The 25098-nt window shown below is 33.8% G+C and overlaps 1 protein-coding gene across 1 annotated transcript; it reads right to left on the bottom strand.

Annotated features, from left to right (window-relative positions):
- Window positions 1-81: 81 nt before the first annotated feature.
- LOC125656467 (uncharacterized) lies at window positions 82-21902 on the bottom strand. Its single transcript, XM_056145725.1, has 4 exons — window positions 21809-21902; window positions 6534-6809; window positions 1004-1192; window positions 82-391 (listed from the first exon to the last, which is right to left on the bottom strand). Exons 1-4 carry the CDS (start codon window positions 21900-21902, stop codon window positions 168-170), a joined length of 783 nt encoding a protein of 260 aa, XP_056001700.1. The 3' UTR covers window positions 82-167.
- Between the last annotated feature and the right edge of the window lie 3196 nt (window positions 21903-25098).

The following is a 25098-nucleotide window of genomic DNA, read 5'->3' as shown; positions in this document are numbered from 1 at the left end:
AAAAGTTTAAGGAATTGACATACTGATGCCTTCCAATGCAATCTCGGATCGATTAATGGTAGCAGAAATATAATTGTCTGAACATTAAATGACGCAGTCATATGCATCCAATCATTTATACATGCAGTAATACACTTGTTACAAACATTAACGTATGTAGGCTGTATTTATACCACAGGGAGTGTATCAATCTCACAGATAAACGAATGTGATGAACTGCATCCAATGTCATTGTAGTCGCCGTTGGTGAACATGATGACACAGTGCTCAATTAATTTACAACAGATATTGGGTTCCCACGGACTCCAGTGTAAGTACAAAGGACTTCCATCTGACAGGCGCCATTCATCTTCTTTGTCTGCGTCACTTCCGTCGATGAAAAAACCTAGACCTTCATTGATAAATATAAATGATTACTGAATAAAAGCAACTTAGAATGTTAACAATTAATTGCATTAGAATACAATAGGATAATATTTCGATTTGTTTCCTAGTACACTTAAAATGAATTAGAATCTGAATAATCATGGTGCATAGCAAAAATAATTTGCAGAATCTGCCAATTATATACTGTTCCAAATGTGATACAATTAGAGATTCTAATGAATATCTAGAATTGACAGAGTTTATTACTTTTCACTTTGTTTTCCTATGTCCTCCTATATACAATGTTTATACTAAAGACCCTTCTAAGAATACTGCAAAAACATTGTTATAATTTTGATACGTAGAAAAACTGGCGTTATGGTCTCATGTTTTGAGTCAAACGCATCTAAATTTGGTAAATGTTTCAAAAATACATTTTTTAAAGTGAACGAACAGATACATTACAAACCATTATTTCTTGAAAACACATAAACTTATCCTTAATACATGATTATTAGCCTGGATTTCTCAAGCGAAACGTGAGTCAAATTTTGACTGGATTTGCAAATGTGTTGATTGCAAGTCAATTTATAATGAAGCACGAATTAAAGCACACGGACTAGATTTTTAAACTTACTTGACATAGATGCAACAAAGTCATCTACTTCATCATGTTTGGCTTGTGACGTGAGTCGAACAAGATATCCTCCATCTTTTTGACATTTCTTCATCGCATCCGGCTGTGATCTTGTTTCGCTGTACACTTTAATACAAGTTCTACTTACACTCAAGTCTTGGTATCCAAAATGGGAACATTTTTCAACTCCTGAAAATGTTACATGTATTATTGTTTAGAATAAATTATATGAAGATGATTGAATACTTGAAATAAGTAAATTAAACGTTTGAAAATCGCATTAAAATAGATTTTACAAGCTTGGTTCTAAGTGACTAGGTTATGGGGAAGTAAGTAAATGCTACAGACGACTACCTTCGAGATTACAGACATGATAAAGAATGTTACTCAGAAAAGATTCCTTGGATTTGCAAGACAGGTACATTACTATAAACAGATTACATATATATACATGCAATACGTGTCTCGAGATTAAAGCAACAGCCTGACTGATATCATGCATTTGCAATAAAAATGCATATATAACATCTTCTTGTTTTAGTGGTGCATTTTCAATTAGTCTATTTACGACAAACAACTATATGCAAAGTGAAGATAACGAACAGTGATCAATCTCATAACTCCTATAAGCAATATAAAATAGATAGTTGGGAAAACAAGGACCCCTGGACACACCAGAGATGGGATCAGGCGCCTAGGAGGAGTAAGCATCCCCTGTTGATCGGTCACACCCGCCGTGAGCCTTATATCCTGATCTGGTAAACGGAGTTATCCGCAGTCAAAATCAGTGTGCCAAGAACGACTTAATAATCGGTATGAAACACATTAGACAGCATTTGACCCAATGCGAGGTTGTATTGACGAACTAGATCGTTATAACGACCATTGAATTTGCGAAAGGCTGACTTTAAACTAGACTGTTGAAACCCCTGTACCATCAACGTGTTTGTCAGTAGCTTGCCTCAATTTAATTACTTTTACTAGCAGAGTAAATACTTATCTATGTCGAATAATCATCATTATTCATAACAATGCAATTTCTTGCATTTCCTTTTATATCCGAAGTTAAAAATATGTATTCGTTTATTCCCATGTGTTTTGTTACCTATCATTGAAATGATAAAAGAAAAATGAAAAGTTTTGATTTATTCAATGATTTGTTTCTGTATATTCATCAATGATTTAAAAAGAAATAATTTACCTCGTCCGACTTGAGAACCAATTAAAAATAGATAATTATCATTTCTTTCTTAACCACTTTTTATATTAAGATCATTTGTATGTTGAAATTATTTTGCGTTTGATAATCCCAGAAGAACCGAATAATGCCGAAAAAATTAAAGCGTGCAGTTTCGTGCAAATCTTTCACAAAGCTGGCAGCGTTTTATGCAAAGCGTTCCTTTCGAACTGTTCACCATTCTGTACAAACGAAACAAAAATCACTATATACCGTTTCATTGCTTTTCGTCCAGATATGAAAACCCCAAAATAAAAGCAGTTACTAAATTGTTTGTTCAAAAATATAGCAACACCGTAAGGGTTCCTTTTCTCTGCTATATATGTCTCTGATATTATAGAATATAATATATAACTAGAGCAAAGCTCGTTGCAAAGCAACGAGAGGTATTCCGTCGGAGCTGTGTGACATAAAAACCTTGAACTTGACCATATGTCCTTGGGTCAGGTCCTAATGCAGCCTCATTTAACATGAAAATCTGTAATAAGTATGAAATCTAAATATTTCTTCATTACTTGATATGGCCAGGACAGGGTTTGTATTTTTTAAAAGTTGAACTTGACAATGTGACCATGGGTCAAGGCCAGGGCATATTCTTTGATCATATGGCGCGTGTATATGGGATTAAATTCTTTCAGCATTTAACTTTTCAGTCCCAATAATGAAAAAAAAAATTACTACTTAAATTTATGAAATTTACGGCTCAGGACATACAATAAAGGTTTATAGCTGTTACCAATATTTTATCATACAACAAAATTGTGATAGCATAATATTCAGACTGAAGAGAATAATTCATCAAGTTTGAATTATTTATACATACAAATCAAATAAATTGCCCTCAAATCTTGAATATTTTATTAAACTTTAAAATATATCTGCGTAAATACATGTAGGTATATTATGTACACAGTGCGCACAGAAGTCGCGTATGAATATCACGCCAGGGGCACTTGCCAAAGTTACATAATTTGGACCAGGAGTTCTGAATCAATGTTTAATCAAAGTCATTGTTTTAAACAATAAAACAACAAATCATTTGAAATGAGACTGGTCGGCCATGGGTTTCTGAATATTATATACGCATGTTTAGATTTGGTTTAATCATAATTATAAACTATTGATTTCAAAGCATGTTCAGAAATAATTCGTTATGTTTGTAAAATGTATCCATTTTCCTTTTCACAATGAAGAATTTGAGTAAAGCTTGTGTGTTCAGTTAAAGTAGTGTGAAATCACAGATCGCTAGTACAGCAGCGACGAATCTCCGATATTAGACACACATTCAATAAGACATGACTGAGAAACGAACTGTATATTAAATTGCAGATTTTAGAATTGATGCCTGACTCAATGCTCTAGAGTTTTGAATTTAAAACAAATCAAATGTAAAACCAGGGAAGCATAAACAAGTATACACATCCCCGGAAAGTCTGCATTATTTGACAAATCCAATATGATCAAAAACATAACATTCTGTGTTATATTTAGGACGACAATGTTTACTTTGTGTACATGACCTGGTTCACACGCGATGGTTCCTCGAGGCGGTTGCGTAATTGTAAATATATCGTTGTTTTGATAACAAACGTAGAAGAGATAACCTTTTGCTTTTTTTTCTTTGGAACGATTGTTTATATTAAAGCTACTAAATAATTAAAAAAGAAAGGTGTCGATCGATGATTTTTAAAGGAACCATAGATTACGTTAAAACCTTATTTTAAAAGAATATTAGCATTTCATGAAGTCTGATTGATCAATTAAAACAAGTTTATTTAAGTTATACACATATTTTCCTACCTAATGATATGGCTACCTGTTTGCAGGTCAAGCTTTTTACTCATATATAACACAATACTCGAACAAAATATTATGTTTATGAGATCTATAAGATGTTAAAGAACAGTTTTTCCAGCGAAAGCCATATCGAAATATTTACCGTTTTTGAGTTATAATGCAAAAATTTTGAAGATCCCTAGATCCCTAATTGAAGGGACCATCCCCTTTTTATGGATATCAAAAGAAAGCTCTTACATTTTGCACAACTTCTGTTCTACACGTCTTAACAAAATATTTTTAGTTTAAAAGATACAAAGGAAAATATATGCAATTTTTTGCTCCTTTAGGCGTCCTAATTTTTTAACCCTGTTAACCACCATTTCGAATGCTGTAATCAAAAAACAAAAAACAATGTGTACAACTACAATGCTCCTACTTTTAATTTTCAATGCATTTTCTGCTCAAGCTTATACAGTCTCGGAGCCTTTGTCTGGAAACCAAAGCCCCTAAAAGTTCATTCAAAGGAGAATAACTCGTGAACAGAAGGGGATTTCTGAAATGTAGTACATGATTTTGAAATTGTTCTGTAAAGTTTATAAACCCTGAAAATTTGAGCAAAATCCATGCAGAAATGACCGAGATATGAAGCTTCAAAGTTATCGTGTAGGGAAAAAAAAAAATCTTAACCAGCACAATCAGTAGGTCTTCCGTTGTAACGGAAGACCTTAATAAAAATAAACATAATAAAAAAAAATTAGGGAAAGGTGGAAAGATTGACTGTCATTGATGATGCTGTTAAAGAATAAAAAATGTAAAACTGACAGAACAACACTGGGAAATAATTAGAGGAAGCTAAGCTACATTCATTGAAGTGTCTCATGGGGGTGGGGGTGGGGGGGTGAATGCGTGTTTGTGACAAATTTGATGTTGGTTAGCTTTGAATTACGTAGTTATTGCACATACAACATGTCTTTTATGTAAAATGCTTTCTATATTTTTAGAAGATATTGGATATTGTCATTGATTCACGTGTTCACCTTTCATTGTTCTGTGTAATTCATTATACCTGCCATTTTGTCGGTAATCTCAAACATTTTCTGCAATTCCATTAGCTACGAAGCTTAACCCTGGCTTATCTGATTGAGCGTTTGCTATTAGTATCGATGTAAAACTTATACGGTACCAATTTTGATGCACCAGATGCGCATTTCGACAAATAATGTCTCTCTTATAGGTTATTGCCAGCCCTACATACGAAGCTGCATCATCACTCTGCTGGAATCCAAAACTTTCATGCTTTCCATTCTGTGTTTGCTTCTTTTCTCCTACCTGGAGTAGGGTTTTAACATACAGTAAATGAAGATAACGTAGTATTAACAAACAATTTTAGGAAGTCCGAATATTCTTATTATGAAATGTATATAACATCATAAAGTCAATTTACATTGGTTCAGGTAAAATCAAAGATATCCTTATTGGCCTCTTTTTCAGAGTTACTATTTTCATATCGAGGCTATCCCAGTGTTTATATTTAACCTTGTCCTATATTCCTTTGATGTGTATGGAAGTCTACTAATTTCATTTCACAGCAAATGAAAGCTTGTTGGTGTCATGATGTAACATTTTCTTATTATTTCAATATTTCTTTCATTTTCCTTAATTCCTGTCATTTAGTTTGGGTAAATGTTACATTTCCCTCTAGTTATATTCATTCATTTTCATTTCAAAACTTATCATTTGTTATCAACTACTCCACTTATGTCATGATTAATTTGTAACCTATACAGGTCTTTGTTTCAAACAAGGTGTTGAACATAATCAAGGAATCACAACTAAACCTGGGTACAGCACATAAACAGTGTGCTCCGTAATTTAGGTAGCATAATACGTCATTCTGATCTCGGGTACTAATGACCGTGATTATTCTAATAAAGATGATAGTAATTGTTACTTTTAGTTTGGGAGAACTCAGATTTATTTCAGTCACAACACACACTGTGTCCTATTATGAAAGTTGAAGATAACGAAAAGTGATCAATCTCGTAACTTCTAGAAGCAATATAGAGAGTTGGGCAAACACGGACCCCTGGATATACCAGGGATGGGATGATGGGCCAAGGAGCAGTAAGCATCACCTGTCGACCAGTAACATGTACACCCGCCGTGAGGTCTATATCTTGCTCAAGTAAATGGAGTTATCCTTAGTCAAATTCAGAGTGTCAAAAACGGCTTAACAATCGGTATGAAACATATCAGAAAGCATTTGGCCCAATGATAGGTTGTATTGGTAAGCAAGATCGTTATAACGACAATAGAATTTGTGAAATGCTGATTTTAAACGGGACTGTTGAAAGTTTTGCAATATCAACTTGGTTATCAGTGTCCTGTTGCGATTTAATAACTGATTATACGCAGAACAAGCTCTTGCATATCGAATGAATATATAATATCAAGATCATTATAAGGTAGATAATTCATATAACAATGAACATCCTGGATTTCGTTTGTACTTACGTCTTGTGTACACTTTGATGTAATAAGGTATCTCGGGTTTCGAACTGTTCTGAAGAATGCCCCTTGAGAGTAAAGAACATCGACCAGCTTCAGAATCGAAAATAAGAGACAGGCACCCATTTTGTTTAGCACAAGCTCTGGCACATCCGACTTCCGATAACTTCGGTATTTGTTCATCGGTATGAATTATTAATTCACTCACAAGACCATTCGTGATTTGGTATAATTGGAATTGGAATTCAGAACCTAAAACATTGCTCCTGATTAGTCCAAAACCTGTGAACAGATAATGATTGACAGATCTGTAAACCGTATGAAGTGTAACTGCAACACAAATTGTTCAACAACTGAAAATCAAATCACATATCCTATGCAATAGACTTCCCATTGTTTGAATTTATTTTGTTTTTGTTTTACGTTCCTTCAAAAGTATTTAGATGTCACCAGTTGCAGGAAAAGTAGAACATTCAAACCTATGCTTATTGCTCGGTGTCGTAGCAGTAGTTTTTTGTTTAACATACCAACGCCTGTCGCGACTCGGGACCTCCGCTTATAAGCCGACCTGTGATTTTCATTTCTAAATTCCGAGCGTTTGACAAAGGAGCATTCATAACTAATATATACTGTACATTTTAGGGTTGACGCGGTCATTACACGAGCGTAGCTTGTATTCACGGCCTCCCAATCACGGGGTGAATGTTCTACCATTACGCTACCGCAACTGGTTTGAATTCCAAGTGAATATAGAGCCCCCCAAAGAAAATAACTATTGTAATGTAGTTTCTCCCATAAACTTTGAAGTTGAAGATATATAATAGACACAATAGGAACTATATCTCACCAAATAACACCAACAAAGGTCTGCATCCGTGGTATAGCATGTTTTACCTGTGGGAATCCTTCCTCCAACTGTGGTATTATAACTTCTAATTTAATAAATCAATGACCAATCCATGCTTTACATGTATCTTGGCAACATTACAGGGCCAATAAAATTGAAAACTTTAAAGGATGCTTATTGGTGTGAGAATCGTCACTGGGTAAAATAGAATAGATAATTACGAGTTATACAAATATTCCATTAGTTAGTTTGAAGTCATGCATACATACTTATATCAGTGTATTTCTCAGTTTGTTTACTAGTATTGACAATATGTCCGAAAGAGTAAGGAAGTATAACAGAAACATCATACTACATAGGATACAAAACAATCGAAATGAAATGATTAGTTAATTGATCAATTAGCGGATCTCGATTTTCCATCAGAAGATAATGGGTTTTTAAGTGTGAAATGCAAGAGTAGCATTAAGTGACATTCATTGCCTAATTAGTAGGATCAATTGATATATAGTATGTGTACTTATTATAATATACTAAAATTACATTGTAATTGGATCCAATGCACTGTTTAATTTGTTTTTATCGTGGATTGGCGTTTCTTGCTTGCATGAGAAGGAATCAATAGAGATTTTTTTTATCGTAGTGGGTAATAAATCAGCGTTCTACGTTAAAGTTGCCTAAATGCAAAACTCTCTAAAATAAGTACCTAATTTCGGTGATTGATAAGTATTTATCTATTAGTAGTAATGCTCGGAGTTACATACTGGTTTACTAATCTTGTAGTTTTTGCTTTTATGTTTGCATTTCCTATTTAAACAATTATTTACATGATATAACCCAATCACGTTTTAAAATAAAAACTAAATAATGTGTTCCTTAAAAATATCAAAAAGATGTAAAGAGAACGTAAAGGTAGCTTTTATAGACCACAATAAAGTATTGTTTTCCTTAATAATACAAATATGCCTAGCATTACATACATTATACAATCCTTTTCCTCCTTAAGATTGCATACGATCTGACATATCAAAACCGTGGTTCCCCTTTATTTCTCAGAACACACATACATGTACATGCATGAGCTATGTAAGCTGGCAAAATTGGTCGTATCCGTCGTGAGTCTTTCATCTTGATTAGGTAAGTGGGGCCATTTGTAATGAAAATAAGAATGCAAAGAACGTTCAAGAAACGATACACTATGAAACACATCAGACACCATTCGACCGATTGACAGGTTGTATTTGGAAATACAATCATTATAACCGCCATCGAATTTGTGAAATACTTACTTTTAACCCCTGTAAGAAATATGTATGGCTAGTGGACTTTCACGAGAAGGACTGACTTTCACAGTCAACGGCTGACTTGGACATTTAAACCTGCGTATGGTATGGAAGCACAGTATCGTTAAATATATGTAATATCGAATTGTTGGCAAATATAGTATAACAGAGAGTATACAGAAAACCTCTACTGCCTTGCTCCAGCTTTTTTTTTTTGGTGATTTCTTTTTATCATAAAAGTTAAGCAAAGACGAGCGTATTCAAACCGCCGCCTGTTACAAAATCGTGGCAGCGTAGTTATTCTGGTATTTGGCGGGAGGCCTGCTTCAGGTAGAGTATCTTTGGAACTCTGGGACTTTTTGTCCACGTACGGACGTGGTGTCGTTTGGGGACGACGGTGGTTGTCGTCGGAAACGGCAGATGCCTTTGCTGAAGAGGTGCCAAACAATCAGAAGAGACCCATGCTCAGCTACGGGACGAAGCTTCCCTGATCGGGGGAAGTGTAGCAGATGGTATGTAGGGAATTCCTACTGATTTGCTAGAGAACTAGTGTTTCTAGTGATATGGTGGTATTTCTCTAAGCAACAATAAGCGTGTTCAGATCACTGTACGTTACAATATTATTATAGTAGGCATGCTATGTTTCAAATCACTCGAACGTCTTTTATGTTTATCAGCTTCTATTACCCAAACTCTGCTCACCGTAGCTCGTTTTTGCTGTCATAAAAAATCTGAACAAAGAATGATTGAGATTGAAAATTTGTCATTTATTACAATACCAAATGACGAAAGAAATCTTCAACATAAGATTTTGGGGGAAATCAGATAATACATTCTACATGAAAGTACCTGCAAAGCTAAATTACTCAAAGTCTGATTTCCCCCAAAGAAGACAAAATAACTTAAATAATGCTACGTTATAAGATGACAAATAAAAATTCATCAAAACAAACCCAGAGCAAAAAGATGGCGAACAAATAAGGCCAACCCAAATGATTAAAAGCCTATATAAAAAGATTGCATAGCACCGGAGTAAACCTCCATATTGAGGACGGAAAGTTGGGGTGGTGGAGGGTTGAATAAAATGAAAAAACTTTGATCCGCTTTACAATTTGTATTCACTGAATCCCATGTATATGAAAAGGCTAACGTGTGCAAAACACAAGCTATCGCGTGCCTATCCAAGCCATTGATTGGCTAACAAACTTGAGGCCCCCAACGGGGTAAAGTTATACGAGGTCCCCAATAGGGCAAATGACACATATATACGCTTTAAACATAAATGCTATTATGTTCCATAATATTGATTTTATGTTTATCAGCTTCTATTACCCAAACTCTGCTCACCGTAGCTCGTTTTTGCTGTCATAAAAAATCTGAACAAAGAATGATTGAGATTGAAAATTTGTCATTTATTACAATACCAAATGACGAAAGAAATCTTCAACATAAGATTTTGGGGGAAATCAGATAATACATTCTACATGAAAGTACCTGCAAAGCTAAATTACTCAAAGTCTGATTTCCCCCAAAGAAGACAAAATAACTTAAATAATGCTACGTTATAAGATGACAAATAAAAATTCATCAAAACAAACCCAGAGCAAAAAGATGGCGAACAAATAAGGCCATAATATTGATTTCATTTACCTGATAATAATCAAAACATAAAAACACAATGCTATCAATTCATTAAAGTTTTGCATGCATACCCAGGTGTAAAATCTTAACTAGCACAGATGCCTTAATTTATGTTTAAACTTTACAAAAGGTCATCGGAACATGATAAGTTGAATGTACATGTAATGTTATTATGCAAGAGCTTTGCGTTTTCTTTATATCTCAGTCCAAACATTTATTAAAGCCCCAATGTGAACCGAAAACTCACAAGTTCAAATGGGTTCCTTTGTAGAGCTATCCATGTTAGGTAGCAGTGAATTCGAACACCGTTGCTTTTTATATATATTCAATATATCCAATATGAAGTATGGATTCGGTCTTTATTTGTGATAAACACGAATATTGGATAAAAATATCGAAAAATAATCCTAGTACGTTATAAAAGCCATCAGTCTGCTCCCCGTTCCTGATTAATCTTTTCAATACTGACAGAACTTAGCGAGAAAGGAACTGGAATTATTTCATTTAAAATATTTAACTAACAAGGGGCCCATGGCAGAGCAAGAAAAAAGATGTATGCTGTCAATAACATTACGACATTATTTAAAAATGGATTACACATAAACATAATATATACCAGTCTGGCCCCGCCCTGGAATCAGTACTTCTACCCCGGAAATCATGAAATTAACAATTTCGGAAGAGGCCTTCAACCTTTACATTAGTAGACCTATGCATTTAGTTTTTCTTACAGATGTGAGGTTGTAGGGAAGATGCTTTGATGCCCCGGGGTTGTTGGAGTATATTTATATTTTTTGCCCCCTTGTCTCAAAGGTGCTTTATACCAAAATTTAATGTGAACAAATAATTAAGTCGTAGTTATCAGGAAAAAGTTAAGACTGGTTAACGCACGACACATGATGATGGATGCTGACCATCTGCAATAGGTCAGGTGCCTTAAAATATTTATGGGAATATTAGGTTACATTGGCTTTACTGTTCCAAAAGGAGTACAAGTATAGAAATGAAACGGAACAACTCGATACTTTTTGGACAACTAACATTTCTGTACATTGAATTGTTTCATCACTCTTATCCTTAGAGGAATTTGACTCCACTGTTTTAGCACACTGTTTTCCCTATAATAGCTCTAAAACTTCATTGTTATTTAGGATTTCAAACATTTCGGTTGAGCATCACTGAAGAGACATTATATGTCGAAATGGGCATCTGGTGCATCAAAATTGGTACCCTATAAGTTTTACATTATTCATGTATATATATATATATATATATATATATATATATATATATATATATATATATATAAATTGATGATCAGATGGAGTTCAATCACATAACATTTATTTCTCTACAGGCTGTTTCGTAAGGGGATGATTTCCCCTCACTCGTCGGGAGAAAAATGACATCTAACGAAAAACATCCGCATGGCTGAGAATATGTTACACAGAAACATACTGGATAGTTGCTAAGCATGATTACACACAGGATTGAGTAAATAGAAATTTATGGGAATGACGGCAAGTGCTGACAAGTTCTGAACGCTTATTCAATGAAGATTTTTCGGGATGACATATTATAAAGAATTTCTCTAGAATACAAAGGTTGCACTTTTTTGAAATGTTTGAGTATGATGAAGAAAGACAAAAATATTGACTACAAAATCAAGTGGGAAATTTTAGGAAAAACATCATCATACTCAAACATTTCAATTTTTTTTTAGGAAAAACATCATCATACTCAAACATTTCAAAGAAGTGCAACCTTTGTATTCTAGAGAAATTCTTTATAATATGTCATCCCGAAAAATCTTCATTGAATAAGCGTTCAGAACTTGTCGGCACTTGCCGTCATTCCCATAAATTTCTATTTACTCAATCCTGTGTGTAATCATGCTTAGCAACTATCCAGTATGTTTCTGTGTAACATATTCTCAGCCATGCGGATGTTTTTCGTTAGATGTCATTTTTCTCCCGACGAGTAAGGGGAAACCATCCCCTTACGAAACAGCCTGTAGAGAAATAAATGTTATGTGATTGAACTCCATCTGATCATCAATTTATGTAGCTCCATGAGGCCACGTCGAGCACTCTAGAAGATTATATCGGAAATTTATCCCACTATATATATATATATATATATATATATATATATGTCCTGAAAAGGTTTCCGTAGAGTATCCTCCTGTCAAAGTCAGCCGTTGACTGTAAAAGTAAGTCCTTCTCGCAAAAGAAAGGACTATGTACATGTAGCAATATTCCATTATCATTTGCATATGGTGTTGGTATCTTTCAACTGATTCGATACGCAAGAGTTTGTTCTGCGTATGATCAGTTTTTTAATCGAGATAAGCTACTGAAAAACAAGTTGATTGTACGGGGGTTTAACAAGTCCCGTTTAAAGTCAGCATTTCGCAAATTCTATGGTCGTTATAACGATGTAAAATTTACATGGTACCAATTTTGATGTACCAGATGCGCATTTCGACAAATAATTTATCTTCAGTGATGCTCAACCGCTGAAATCCGAAATAACAACAAACTTGTAAGAGCTATTTTAGGGGAAAACAGAGTGCCAAAAAGTGGAGCCAAATTCGTTCAAGGATAAGAGCTATGCATGAGGGAGATAATCCTTAATTTTGAAAAGAATTTCTAGATTTTATCACAGCAATATCTAGTTTGCCAGTACAACTTTTCATTTAGTCAAATGTTGTCTGGTGTGTCTCATACCGATTGGTAGACCGTTCTTGGTACACTGATTTTGACTACGGATAACTCCATTTACCTGATCAAGATATAAGGCTTTTGGTGGGTGTGACCGGTCGACAGGGGATGTTTATTCCTCCTGGGCAACTTATCCCACCTCTGGTGTGTCCAGGGGTCCGTTTTTGCCCAACTATCTATTTTGCATTGCTTATGAGATTTTTGAGATTGATCACTGTTCGTTATCTTCACCTTTCATAAAGCAGAATTTATTAAAAAACGTGAGAAGACAAAAAATGTCTTGCTGTGGCCTTCAGTTCGACATTTAGATATATCGTCGACGTTTTATGTATTAACAATAATAAATTTCATTCACATGTCGATTCGATATATCCCTGTGAATTTGAAATAAAAGACACCAGAGAATCGTTCACTTCCGCTCCACACTTGATATTTTATTAAAAGTAGATATTAACGGCAAACCAACAACTCAACTTTATGACATACGGTATGATTTCAGCTTCTCAATCTTCAACTTCCCATATCTATGTAGCAATATTCCATTATCACTTGCATGGGGTGTTTATATCATTCAACTAATTCGATACGCAAGAGATTGTTCTGCGTTTTATCAGTTTTTAAAGTTGATTGTACATGGGTTTCAACAGTCTCGTTGAAAGTAAGCATTTCGCAAATTCTATGGTCGTTAGAACAATCTAGTTTGCCAATACAGCCTATCGTTGGATCAAATGCTGACTGGCGTGTTTCATACCGATTGCTAGACCGTTCTTGGCACACTGATTTTGACTACGGATAACTCAGTTTACCTCATCAAGATCTAGGGCTCACGGCGGTTGACAGGAGATGCTTACCTCTCCTAGGCACCTGATCTCCACCTCTGGTATATTCAGGGCTCCGCGTTTGCCCAACTCTCTATTTTGTATTGCTTATAGGAGTTATGAGATTGACCATTGTTCATTATCTTCACTTTTCATTCGATGTTTCATATGTTGTTAGATTAATCGCCTTCACTTGGTGACTTTTGTTTCGTTTTTGATATATCGATGATCAAGTACAAATGCATCATCATCCCGTTTGTCGTAATGTTGAGTTGTTTGTTTGCCGTTAATATTTTGATATAGCAAATGTTTGTAAATCTACAGAGGTAAGTGTATGTAAAGGATATAGTCAATGTTTGTAATTTTACTTTAGTTTATGTCAATGACTATAGTCAATCTTTAAAATTTTCAAAAACATTAATTGTACATTAAAAAGTCAAGCTATAATTTAAAATCCCATTTTAGCAATTTCTAATTGTTTTATCATTGATGGAATGACACAGACTGCATAGAGAATTAAAGAAACAGAAAAGTGCCATACACAAATGCAAGAAATCATGCGGCAATATCCTTCGCATAACATCAGAGTTAGTGCTTAACTGTAGGATCATCGATCACTTTGTCTGTCATTTAAATTACATAACCTGAAGAGTTAAGATAATCTGGAAAATGTAACTTGAATGGAAACGTTATTAAAGGTAAAGTTGTTTTTGTTGTCACCATAAAATATGGACATGAAATCTGAACATTCTTTTCCTCTTTTGGGTTTACAATTTTTTGGTAATTGATTCTTACAAATTTTTTTTGCTAAGGCATAACTACACATTCAACATACAATTTAATGTATAAATGAAGCTCGGTTTGCTCTCTTAGGACAGGAATGTTTAGGAAAACGTCAAACGATCTTTCTGTCGGAATTAATCGATGTGGTATTTCTGGTTTATACACTCCCACTGACAGTCTAAGATTGAAAAAAAATTCAATTTTATTTTGAAATTGAATATGTACAACAATCCGCTAATGTATTATGAATTAAAAACAAAACAGTAAATCCACTAATATTTAAAAGACCCAACAAAAATACCGTTTCTTCACGGATCATTGGATGTAGGTGGAGCTCATCTAGTGTCATTGTTCTTTACCTGGAATTTACCTGGCCAAGCATCAGGGTGTAGTGTATAGCTATGATATACACAGGACCTGTCTCAGGGCCCTCTACAGAGTTTCTGTGGTCATAGTGTTTGAATAATGGTTGTATTCCTAAAGGTAGCTGACAAACATTATAAACCCAACCCCTCTTTTTCTCTTACTCTCAGTCATTGATTCAATGAATAATTTCTGTTATAAATATAGAGGTATCATAAATTGATGACATAATTTTTTTTTTAATTTTTAAATAAGTTATAAGATTTACATGTAGAAATTATTATTTGATTTCTGATCGTGTAATTTATAATACATGAATATAGAGGGGGGAAATCACAATTATATTAAAATTGCATTGTTCAGGGGTCTTTTTAAAAATGATTGAATTACAAGAAAACAGCAGTTGTGGACAGGTGAATGCTATAAAAACTCTAAAATATAGGGCTTCCTCAAGATCCAAAGAATGCCTGTAGGTACTGGATGTTATTGTTATCAAAGCACCTCTCATGGGGTCCTTCCAGACCACAGTTTCTGCAGATGTCACTCCACATGAGATCTATTATTAAATGCTTAATTGACAGACGGCTTACAATTTGAGGTGTTAACTTATAATTGGGTCTTTAAATGGACATGGACACGATTTGAGCTGAAAATTTCAAATTCTATTTTTTTTTTCATTTTTAATGTTTATAATGCTTAACTAAGAGTGTACAGATGATAAGCGGAAATTTGAATGTCAATACTCAAGGTACACGAGAGATACAGAGGTCATAAGCCCTTGTTATGTAAACAAGGCTCGTGTCATGTATTTGTTTACATAGACTAGAAAAAGGTTCGTTCAAAGCATTTTTTTTTTCAAGTTATAAGCGAATTCTTAACACATTTAAATACTTTATAGTGTTTAGTACGTTTCATTTTGTTTTAAAAACGCTATTTTCTATTAAACAGTATGATGTAAACAAAAACATGGTACAAGCGTTGTTTATATCACAAAAAATTGCGAGTGTTGTATCTCACTTATAACCCAACAACTGATCTTGAAGTTGTGGTTGATCCTAAGAAATACTTTAGTTAAGCATTGTAAACAATAAAAATGGAAAAATAAAATTTGAAAACTTTCAGCCCCTTTAAGGCAGTTCCACCCTCATGAGACTTATCAATATTAATGGTTAGAAGTGGAAAAACTGTATTAATTTCCACTCAATATAGTTTAATTTGATTAATAACCATAGAAAATATGTATGCCACCTTTTCTAAGATGTCAGACATACAAAAAAACAGAAGTATAGGCCAAAATCAGAAAATCACACATTTTCGTAAAAAAGAACAATAAACACAAGATAAAATGACAGATTGTTAATGTTAACAGTTTCAAAAAACTGCTAATCTAAAATATGTATCATGGATTGTGAATATTAGGGAAATCATTGTATGAAAGGTGAAGATAACGAACAGTGGTCAATCTCATAACCCCTGTAAGGAATACAAAATAGAGTTGGGCAAACACAGAACCCTGGACACACCAAAGGTGGGATCAGGTCCCTAGGAGGAGTAAGCATTCCCTGTCGACAGGTCACATCCGCCGTGAGCCCTATATCTTGACAAGGTAAACGGAGTTATCCGTAGTCAAAATCAGTGTGCCAAGAACGGCCTAACAATCGTTATGAAACAAGTCAGACAGCACTTGACCCAAGAATAGCACACATACAGTAAAGGAAATGCCAGCATATGAGTTACTGCCCCTGACAACATTTTTTTATATCATGAATAATTGATTATCTATGGAAAATATGCACCTTTTCACTATCTATAGTTTACTTTTTTAAATTTGTATTCCTAAACACCTGATCCCACCTCTGGTGTGTTCAAGGGTCCGTGTTTGCCCAACTATCTATTTGCATTGCTTATAGGAGTTATGAGATTGTTCACTGTCTGTTATCTTGATCTTGCATTCAGTGAATAAAATTTCTCTGGAAGATATATTTTTTCTATGCGCAAAGTTTAATCTGATAAGAGTTTTTGTAAAAACCTTTGACATTACAAGAAGATCGATCTACCTTAAGGTAGCTCATTACACTAAGATTTTACCTAATTGCTCGTTAAAGCATCTATTATGAAATATGATTTCACCATCGAGAGAGTGATACAAACTCTCAATTATTTTATATGAATTTTTTTGGGTGATTTTTCCTGTAATAATAAAAAATGTGTTTTGTTTGCAAATAAGAGATTCTGGTGTGTCCAGGGGTCCGTGTTTGCCCAACTATCTATTTTGTATTGCTTATAGAAGTTATGAGATTGATCACTGTTCGTTATCTTCACTTTGTATTCTAGAGTACAAACGTTGTGATTTGGTGCATGATATGTTATCAAATAAATCATCCTAGAATATTCAAATATAAACGTTGTAATTTTTTTTTTTTAGAAAAAAAAATTATGAAAATTGAAATCGGTGTTTGTGAATATATTTAAAATCTACAGATTAAAAAAAAAACATGCGAGTTTGAAAACAAATATATCGAAAAAATATATTATAAAAAGAAATGGAAACAAAATGGCCATTTTTCAGATATAATCATTATATCCAAAAGAGAGAAAAAGTACCGACAACATTGATAGCAATGACTGAAATAATCATATTGTTGCTAATTGAATGAACCGTTCATCAAGAAATTAATTTCCTTGATAAATTTGTTTAATTTATAAACCATTTTACATCACAGGAATTTAGTTGTTCTCTATGACTACCTTTTCATAATTCCGATTGGGCTTGTTTCAAATTTTGAAAAATCCTAATATTTCTGAATTTTTACCATTTCATTTTAATTTCTTTTTAGAATATATTTCCCTGGTATACATTTTTTCTTGGGCTTGTTTCAAATTTTGAAAAATCCTAATATTTCTGAATTTTGACCATTTCGTTTTAATTTCTTTTTAGAATAAATTTCTCTTGTATACTTTTTTCTAATTTACATTTATTTAAATGATTTTATCCGTAGATTAAAAAAATATTAGCAAATAACGTTTTTAATATTCAAAAATATTTTTAAAAAAGAACGTCTATTTGAGTCGTTTAGGCATATTTCCCTAGATAGTCATAGTATGCATGAAATCGCGGTGATATTTGGACTTTAGAGTATCTTATTTGCACACAGAGTACCCCTTTCACCATTCAAGATAAATTAAAAAAAATTCAAATAAAATAGTTGAGAGCTTGTATCACTCGTCAGATGGTGAAATCATACTTCATAAGAGGTGCTTTATCGAGCCATTAAATAAAAAAAAATATAGTGTATTGAGTTACCTTAAAGCATAGAAGATGGGGTTCTTTTTAAAAGGTACAACATTTAGTAGATTGACAATTTGCAAAACGGAGCCCGGTATCTAAAACAGAAAACATTAACACATCACATTCCATATTATATGTTAATACAATGATTGGGTATATGCACAATTTTTCCAAACAAACTGTATGATACATGCATGATACATGCTTCTATAGAATTTACTTACATATAAATGAAAATAAAATTTTCACCAGCATTGGTTTTATTTTAAAGTGCATGTATCAAAATTGGTTCCTTTCTAATGATGATATTGGAATTCTAGTCAAATTTGTAGTATATTTGTCAAATGGATTTGTGGTGTGAAAAATCGTCTTGCTTACCATGTAGATCCTTTCCATATCTAAAGTGCATTTTGAAAAAAAAACTAACATTTAATTATCAAACTAGTACCGATACGTGTTGAATTACAATTTAGAATGTTTAATGACCACTCATGTGTTTAAAGGGACTGATTCACAATTTTCCCCAAACTTTTGTTTTTCACTTTTAATGATCAAAATCTATTGTCTAATGTGTTTAAAAGATTTCACATAAAAATTAAGGTTATACATCATCATAGAAGCTCATTTTAGAGAGTTTATTATTTGTTTTGTAAACAAAGATTGCGGTATGTTATTGCTGACGAAATTGCAAAAGAAATCGATATCGATCTAAGTTTATTACATCTTTCATATTGATAGCATTCTTTGGGTAAAATGTGTCATCTAAAAGTTAAAATTTGTGACTATGCCAAATTAAGATGCTTTATATTATAAAATTAACATTTCATTGGTTTGTTTGTATACATGAACAGACTCGAGTCTTTGTTTACATAACACGGATTTAGGGCTAAAATATTATTTTTATTCTTGTGTTCAGAAGCTCCAAATGTTTTACTCTTAACATTTAATCAGTTATATTTTTTATATTTAACATCAAAAATATTTTTTTTCAAAAATCGTGAACCAGTCCCTTTAAATATTGGATGTTTATGACAATGTTACATAATTGGGTCGTTTGTTAAACATCAAGTTTGTAATGAGTTTGGTTAATTTGATACCAAGTCCGACATACTCAAAGAATATGACAAACTCAAGATTGTAGATTCTTCACGCGAAACAAATAATAAATCAGAATTTATATTTTTACCATGCACAATGAAAGAAAAACATGAAAGAAAAGACAATCAGCAATAATCAATGACATCCATCCCACAAAGAATACAAAATCAAGACAATGAACCAACACAGTCACACCTGGACAAACCAGAAGTAGGATCAGGTGCCAAGGAAGAGTAAGTATCCCCTGTTGACCGGCCACACCCAGCGTATGCCCTATATCTCCATAAGGTAAACGGAGCAAACAATAGTCAAAAACGGCCTAACAATCGGTATGAAACACGCCAGACAGGAGTCAACATAAGAACAGGTTGCATTTACAAATAAGAGCAATACCATGACCCTAAAATTTGCGAATCTGCATGCAGTGAGATGAAAATATTCAGGATCACTTTCCCTACCATGTTTCTCTCACGATTACAATGGTAATCAGTGTTAGCTTGATAACTTACAAAACTAGCTGCTGAGTCATATAAAGCACAATCAAAACCTGGTTTTAAATGCAATATATAAAAAAGGGAAACACCACAGGTGGGATAGGACACCTTGGAGGAGTAAGTATCCCTTGTTGATTGATTAAAATTCATTGGTGTCAATTTGGTTGACTAAAATCCAAGGGGTATCTAGTTGCATGATTGGATATCGTGTATGGGACTTCTAGGACCGGGTATACATGTAGGTCTAATCAATCGCCATTTCTATTTGTAATGCAGATTGCAGATGATGCAAGTGGGTGGGGTTTAGATATAACTCTCGGAACTATGAATAACTTGTCCATTTTGTGGATTGGACTCATGGAGTGTTGGTTTGAATGGAGTTCATTTCAGTAATGGGAATCATGGTATCCGTATTAGAAAATTGGAATTAGTGTCAATGGGATTGTTTTATAACGTAAACAATCATAATTAGATTTGTAAGATCGTACGAGTGAATTTGTACAACCTATGACGAACGTAGTTTCAGAAAGTACAAATTGTCCGATGACACACCCTTTGAAAATGAACTAAAATGCATGGTTTCCCACAATGTCTATGCCGTTTCAGTTGTAAAATATGTTTAAATCATCTATTCATAATGACATACATATAAATATACCAACAGAAAAGCTACATGTAATATGAAAAAAGATTATATTCTTTTTAATAAAGGTTTACGATATTGACATATCGATGCGTTCCAATCTCACATCGACTAATGATTGCAGAAATATTAATGTCTGTATATTGAATGATGCATTCATATCCATCAAATCATGTATATAGGGATAATGTGTTCGTCACAAACATTAACGTGTGCACACTGTTTCTATATCACAGGGATATATCAATCTTGCAGATGAACGAATGTGATACACTGCATTCGACATCATTGCAGTCGCCATTGGCGAATATAATAACACAATCCTCAAATAATTTACAGCAAGTATTGGGTTCTAGTGGATGCCACTTTAAGTACAAAGGGCTTCCATTTGACAGACACCATTCGTCTTCTTTGCCTGCGCCACTTCCGTCGATGAAAAACGTAGACCTATAAATAATTACTGAATTAAATCAAGTTAGAAAGTTAACAATTAATAGCAATAGAATAAGAATAAAAAGGATAAGAATACTATTTGGTTCCCATTACACTTAATAATTGAAAAAAATTTAGAATACCAGTGGTACATAAAGAAAATAATTTATAGATGGTGCCGATATATAATGTCCCTATTTTAACACATCATAGATTTTAGTAAATGTCTGATATTGACAGACTTGACCACTTTTCAATATGTTTACTTACGTCCGCCTAGATTTATATGTAATGTTTATACTAAAGATCCATCCAACAACATTGCATACAATGTGTAAGCGTTTGATAAATAGATAAATTGGTGTTACTGTGTATATTGATTAATTGATTGATGGTTTCCGCTACACTCAACAATTTTTCAGTTATCTGGTGGCACCCAGTTTTTAATGGTGGAAGAGAGAACCCAGATGCAATGTACCTGGGAAGAGACCACTGACCTTCCTTAAGTAAACTGGGAAACTTTCTCACTGACCGGCGCAAGCGGGATTCGAACCCGCGCCGACAAAGGTGAGAGGCCGTGTGATTTTGAGTGCAATGCTCTAACCATTCGGCCACGGAGGCCCTGTGTATATGTTTTGAGTCAAGCGCATTAAAAAAAATATCTAGAAAAAATAATTTTGTTAAGCTTCAAAAATACAAAAAGCATAATTTGAAGGGAATGCAAACCTTTATTTCTTGAAAACACATAAACTTATCCTTAAATGTGACTACAGTAATTTGAAGTATTTGCAGAGGAGCTGATTGTATTGTAAGTTCATATATAACGTAGCACGCATTGAAGACCTTGGTATTCAGTTTTAAACTTACTTGACATAGATGCATCAAAGCCATTTACTTCGTCATGCTTGGCTGGAGACGTGACTCGAACAAGATATCCACCATCTTTTTGACATTCCTTCATCGCACCCAGATGCAATCTTTGTTCGATGTACACTTTTATACAGGTTCCACTTACACTCAAGTCTTGGTATCCAGAACATTTTTCAGTCCCTGAAAGTGTGATATATATTATGCATATACAGCATGACGATGATTGAACAACATAAAAAGTAAACTGTATACTTGTAGATTTTGAAAATTAATTGATTCTTCAAGTTTATTTCTATTATGTTATGGGCGAGGAAATGGGGGGGGGGGGGGCAGCAAGAAAATGTTACAGACCTTTGCTACAGAGATTAAAGACATATAACAGACAACGATACTTAGAAATGTATTTTCACTACAGATACATTGATATAAACAGAATACAAAGACATAGCGGACATAAATTGCTTTTAGTGGTGCATTTTCAATTAGTCTCCATATGACGAAAAACTGCACCTAAATAATTTTTCAACGGGAGGTATTGTTGGATAATACGTAACCGGGAGGTAATGATTTTAAGTCCTGATCGTGCCTTGGCCTCGTCACACCTATGGCATTAACATAAGTAATGGTTGCTTCTTCGACTAACTTTCGGCGTCTAGAAGTGAGAATCACGGGTGTTTTGGATATTACCTTAAGAATAGAGGTTCCATGTCGCGACAGACGTTGACACGTGAAAGAACCTTCACTGCTGTGGCCCTGAGTGCTAAGCATAGGTCTAAATTGTATTATTTCGCCTACAGGTGGTGACGTTACAATATGAATGAACATTTCTCAACGGGAGGTAAAAGAACCAATGCATCGTTGGATAATACATGTCTTGGATGTCAACACTGGGCATACATTCAAATAAAACTTCAACTTGCAATCAATCTTAATTATTGAGAAAAAAGTTCTAGAGTCAATGACGTGCACATATAGATATATCACCAAGTAAAGATTTCAGTTGAACCACTCCTTTCTGTACACAACATATTTAACGGGTTTCTATTTGTTTCATCGTATCTTGCATTCTATGTTGTCTCCAATCATTGGCGTTTCTTGTTTGCAGGGAAATGAATCGATAGAGATTTTTTTATCGTAGTGCGGCCTTATAAAAAGGAGTAAAGAGAACGCAATGCTATATTTTATAACAAATATGTCCAGCATATTATACAATCGTTTACCTCATTGAGATTGTATATGATCATATTAAAGGTGCTGTACCCCCTTTTCTCCGAACCCTCATACACGCATGATACATGTAAATAAGTACCCGCCATGAGCCCGTCATCTTAATCAGATAAGGGGATTCATCTATAATGAAAATAAAAGTGTAAAATACGGTTAACAATACTGTAGGAAATACCTCAGGCAGCATTCGAGCTATTGACAGTTTGTGTTTGGAAATACAATCATCATAACCGCCATCGGTTTTGCAAAATACTGATTTTGAACCACTGCATATGTATAGATAATTGCCAACGAAATAGTGTATCCGTTTCATATGATATGGCTCAGAATGAATAGATGCAAAACTAATTTACACAAAAACAACTCAACATAATCTGAAATGAAATATTATCACCAATCAGACTGAAATCTGGAAATTTATTTTAAAAAATGATAATAAATCAAAAGAAAAACTATAGCATCTTTTCATCATTGTCATTAACATTATTTTCTATTCAAATTCAAATTAATTTTATGTTTTATTCGGCGATTTATGCCTTTGTTGATTGAGTATGGAAATCGAGGTGTCAACTACCTACATGTACTTATACATGGTGTTCACATCCACAATTCATAGAAGGCGGGTAAACCACCTACTTTAAAGCGAGGGAATAATACAAACAGTTCACGTGATGACATTATCATGGATTAACTGTTCACATGGATGCTAGTGAGAAACCTGCGTGAAAGACACCATGTTTTAGCCATGGCGATGTAATCTGAAATACACAATAAAGAAAAAAAAATGAAAAAGTTTCTGACAAATAAAGTTGACCACAAATCGTATTGTTGGAAGTGGTTGTTGGTTGGTTGAAAGCTGTTGAAAAGGTTATGCCGTCATGGATTTACTAAATTCCGAAATTCAAAACCAAAGCTCTTAATGTAATACAAACATTTCAACCTATTGAGTCGCATAGATAAAATAAAGTGGTTTCCCGCTGATACATAGTGTTATATCCTAGTAGATAGCAATACACCGGTTTCGAGATACGCTCGAGTTGCTTCCCTTTGAAGAACTATCGTACATAGTAAGGCGCGAAACAACTTGTTTACATGCGGGAGTGGGACGAATATTCATCACTGCATAAGTGAATATACTCATTAAGTCTCTCATATGCTGTTTCATCACCCGAATTCAACTGATACACAAACTAAGTAAGTGATAAGTATTCAGGGAGTAATTAGATGCATGGAATTCGTATTATATCACGTAATTTTATTGGTCGTAAGTATCATTTCCATGATATTACTTTCAAATATGACATTGTTTTTATGTTTCTGCTTTAGTAAAACATTTCTTTCATTAGTATTTTGTGTTTCCCCACAGAAGGTTTGAAATTTGCTGAATATGTTTTGTAGCAATGATTGACTCGATTGGAGGCCCACAACGAGTCAATAATTTCCTTACAACGCTTGATATCCCATCAATATCAAACAGAAATCTCAAAGCCATGGAACTACGACCTGGGCAAATAATTGAAGATTATGCAGAGAAAAGTATGGCCATTGCAACTAAAGTATCATTTGACACTGAAATGAGGTAAGTTTTTCAAACTACACAAGGCTACTATAACCAAGCGACGTAGGTTTTATTAAATTTATTAGGAACTAAAGGCAATGGCAGATCTGAAATTAACAAATCACACACCACATTACATATGCAACAAAATATACAATTACATAAATTCATATTCGTATTTCCCTTTAAAGAAGTCAAAATATTCCAATGAAATGTATATGATCGACTTTATTACTTTACTTCAAAAAGTAACAAAATTTATAGTCCTTGATCAAAAAACGGTCATTTCATAGTAGAGAAATATACTGATAAAAAAATAGTTCAACGTACATAATTATCAATCAGTTAATAATAAACATTTCAAATATATACCTTAAGGTGTGGCACAACGGGCAGCTACATGTATAGGTCTACTCCCTCTAAAACAAATTTCCTGCACTGATGAAAAAGCCCGCGAAACTTATTTATAGAAGAAAAAGTTATTAAACTGGTTTTAGCTAGA

Source organism: Ostrea edulis, chromosome 7 (assembly GCF_947568905.1).
Source record: "Ostrea edulis chromosome 7, xbOstEdul1.1, whole genome shotgun sequence".
NCBI classification, from domain to species: Eukaryota; Metazoa; Mollusca; class Bivalvia; order Ostreida; family Ostreidae; genus Ostrea; species Ostrea edulis.
This window is presented reverse-complemented; position numbering and strand designations above follow the sequence as displayed.

What these genes read in the sequence shown, in the direction of transcription:
- LOC125656467 (XM_056145725.1), bottom strand. Translation starts at nt 21,902, where the DNA reads ATGAAGGAATGTCAAAAAGATGGTGGATATCTTGTTCGAGTCACGTCT. An exon ending in CATCAAAGTGTACACAAGAC is followed by an intron (nt 1,193 to 6,533) that starts GTAAGTACAAAC and finishes TAACATTTTCAG; the next exon opens with GAGTTGAAAAATGTTCCCAT. An exon ending in CTTTGTTGCATCTATGTCAA is followed by an intron (nt 392 to 1,003) that starts GTAAGTTTAAAA and finishes TTATCAATGAAG; the next exon opens with GTCTAGGTTTTTTCATCGAC.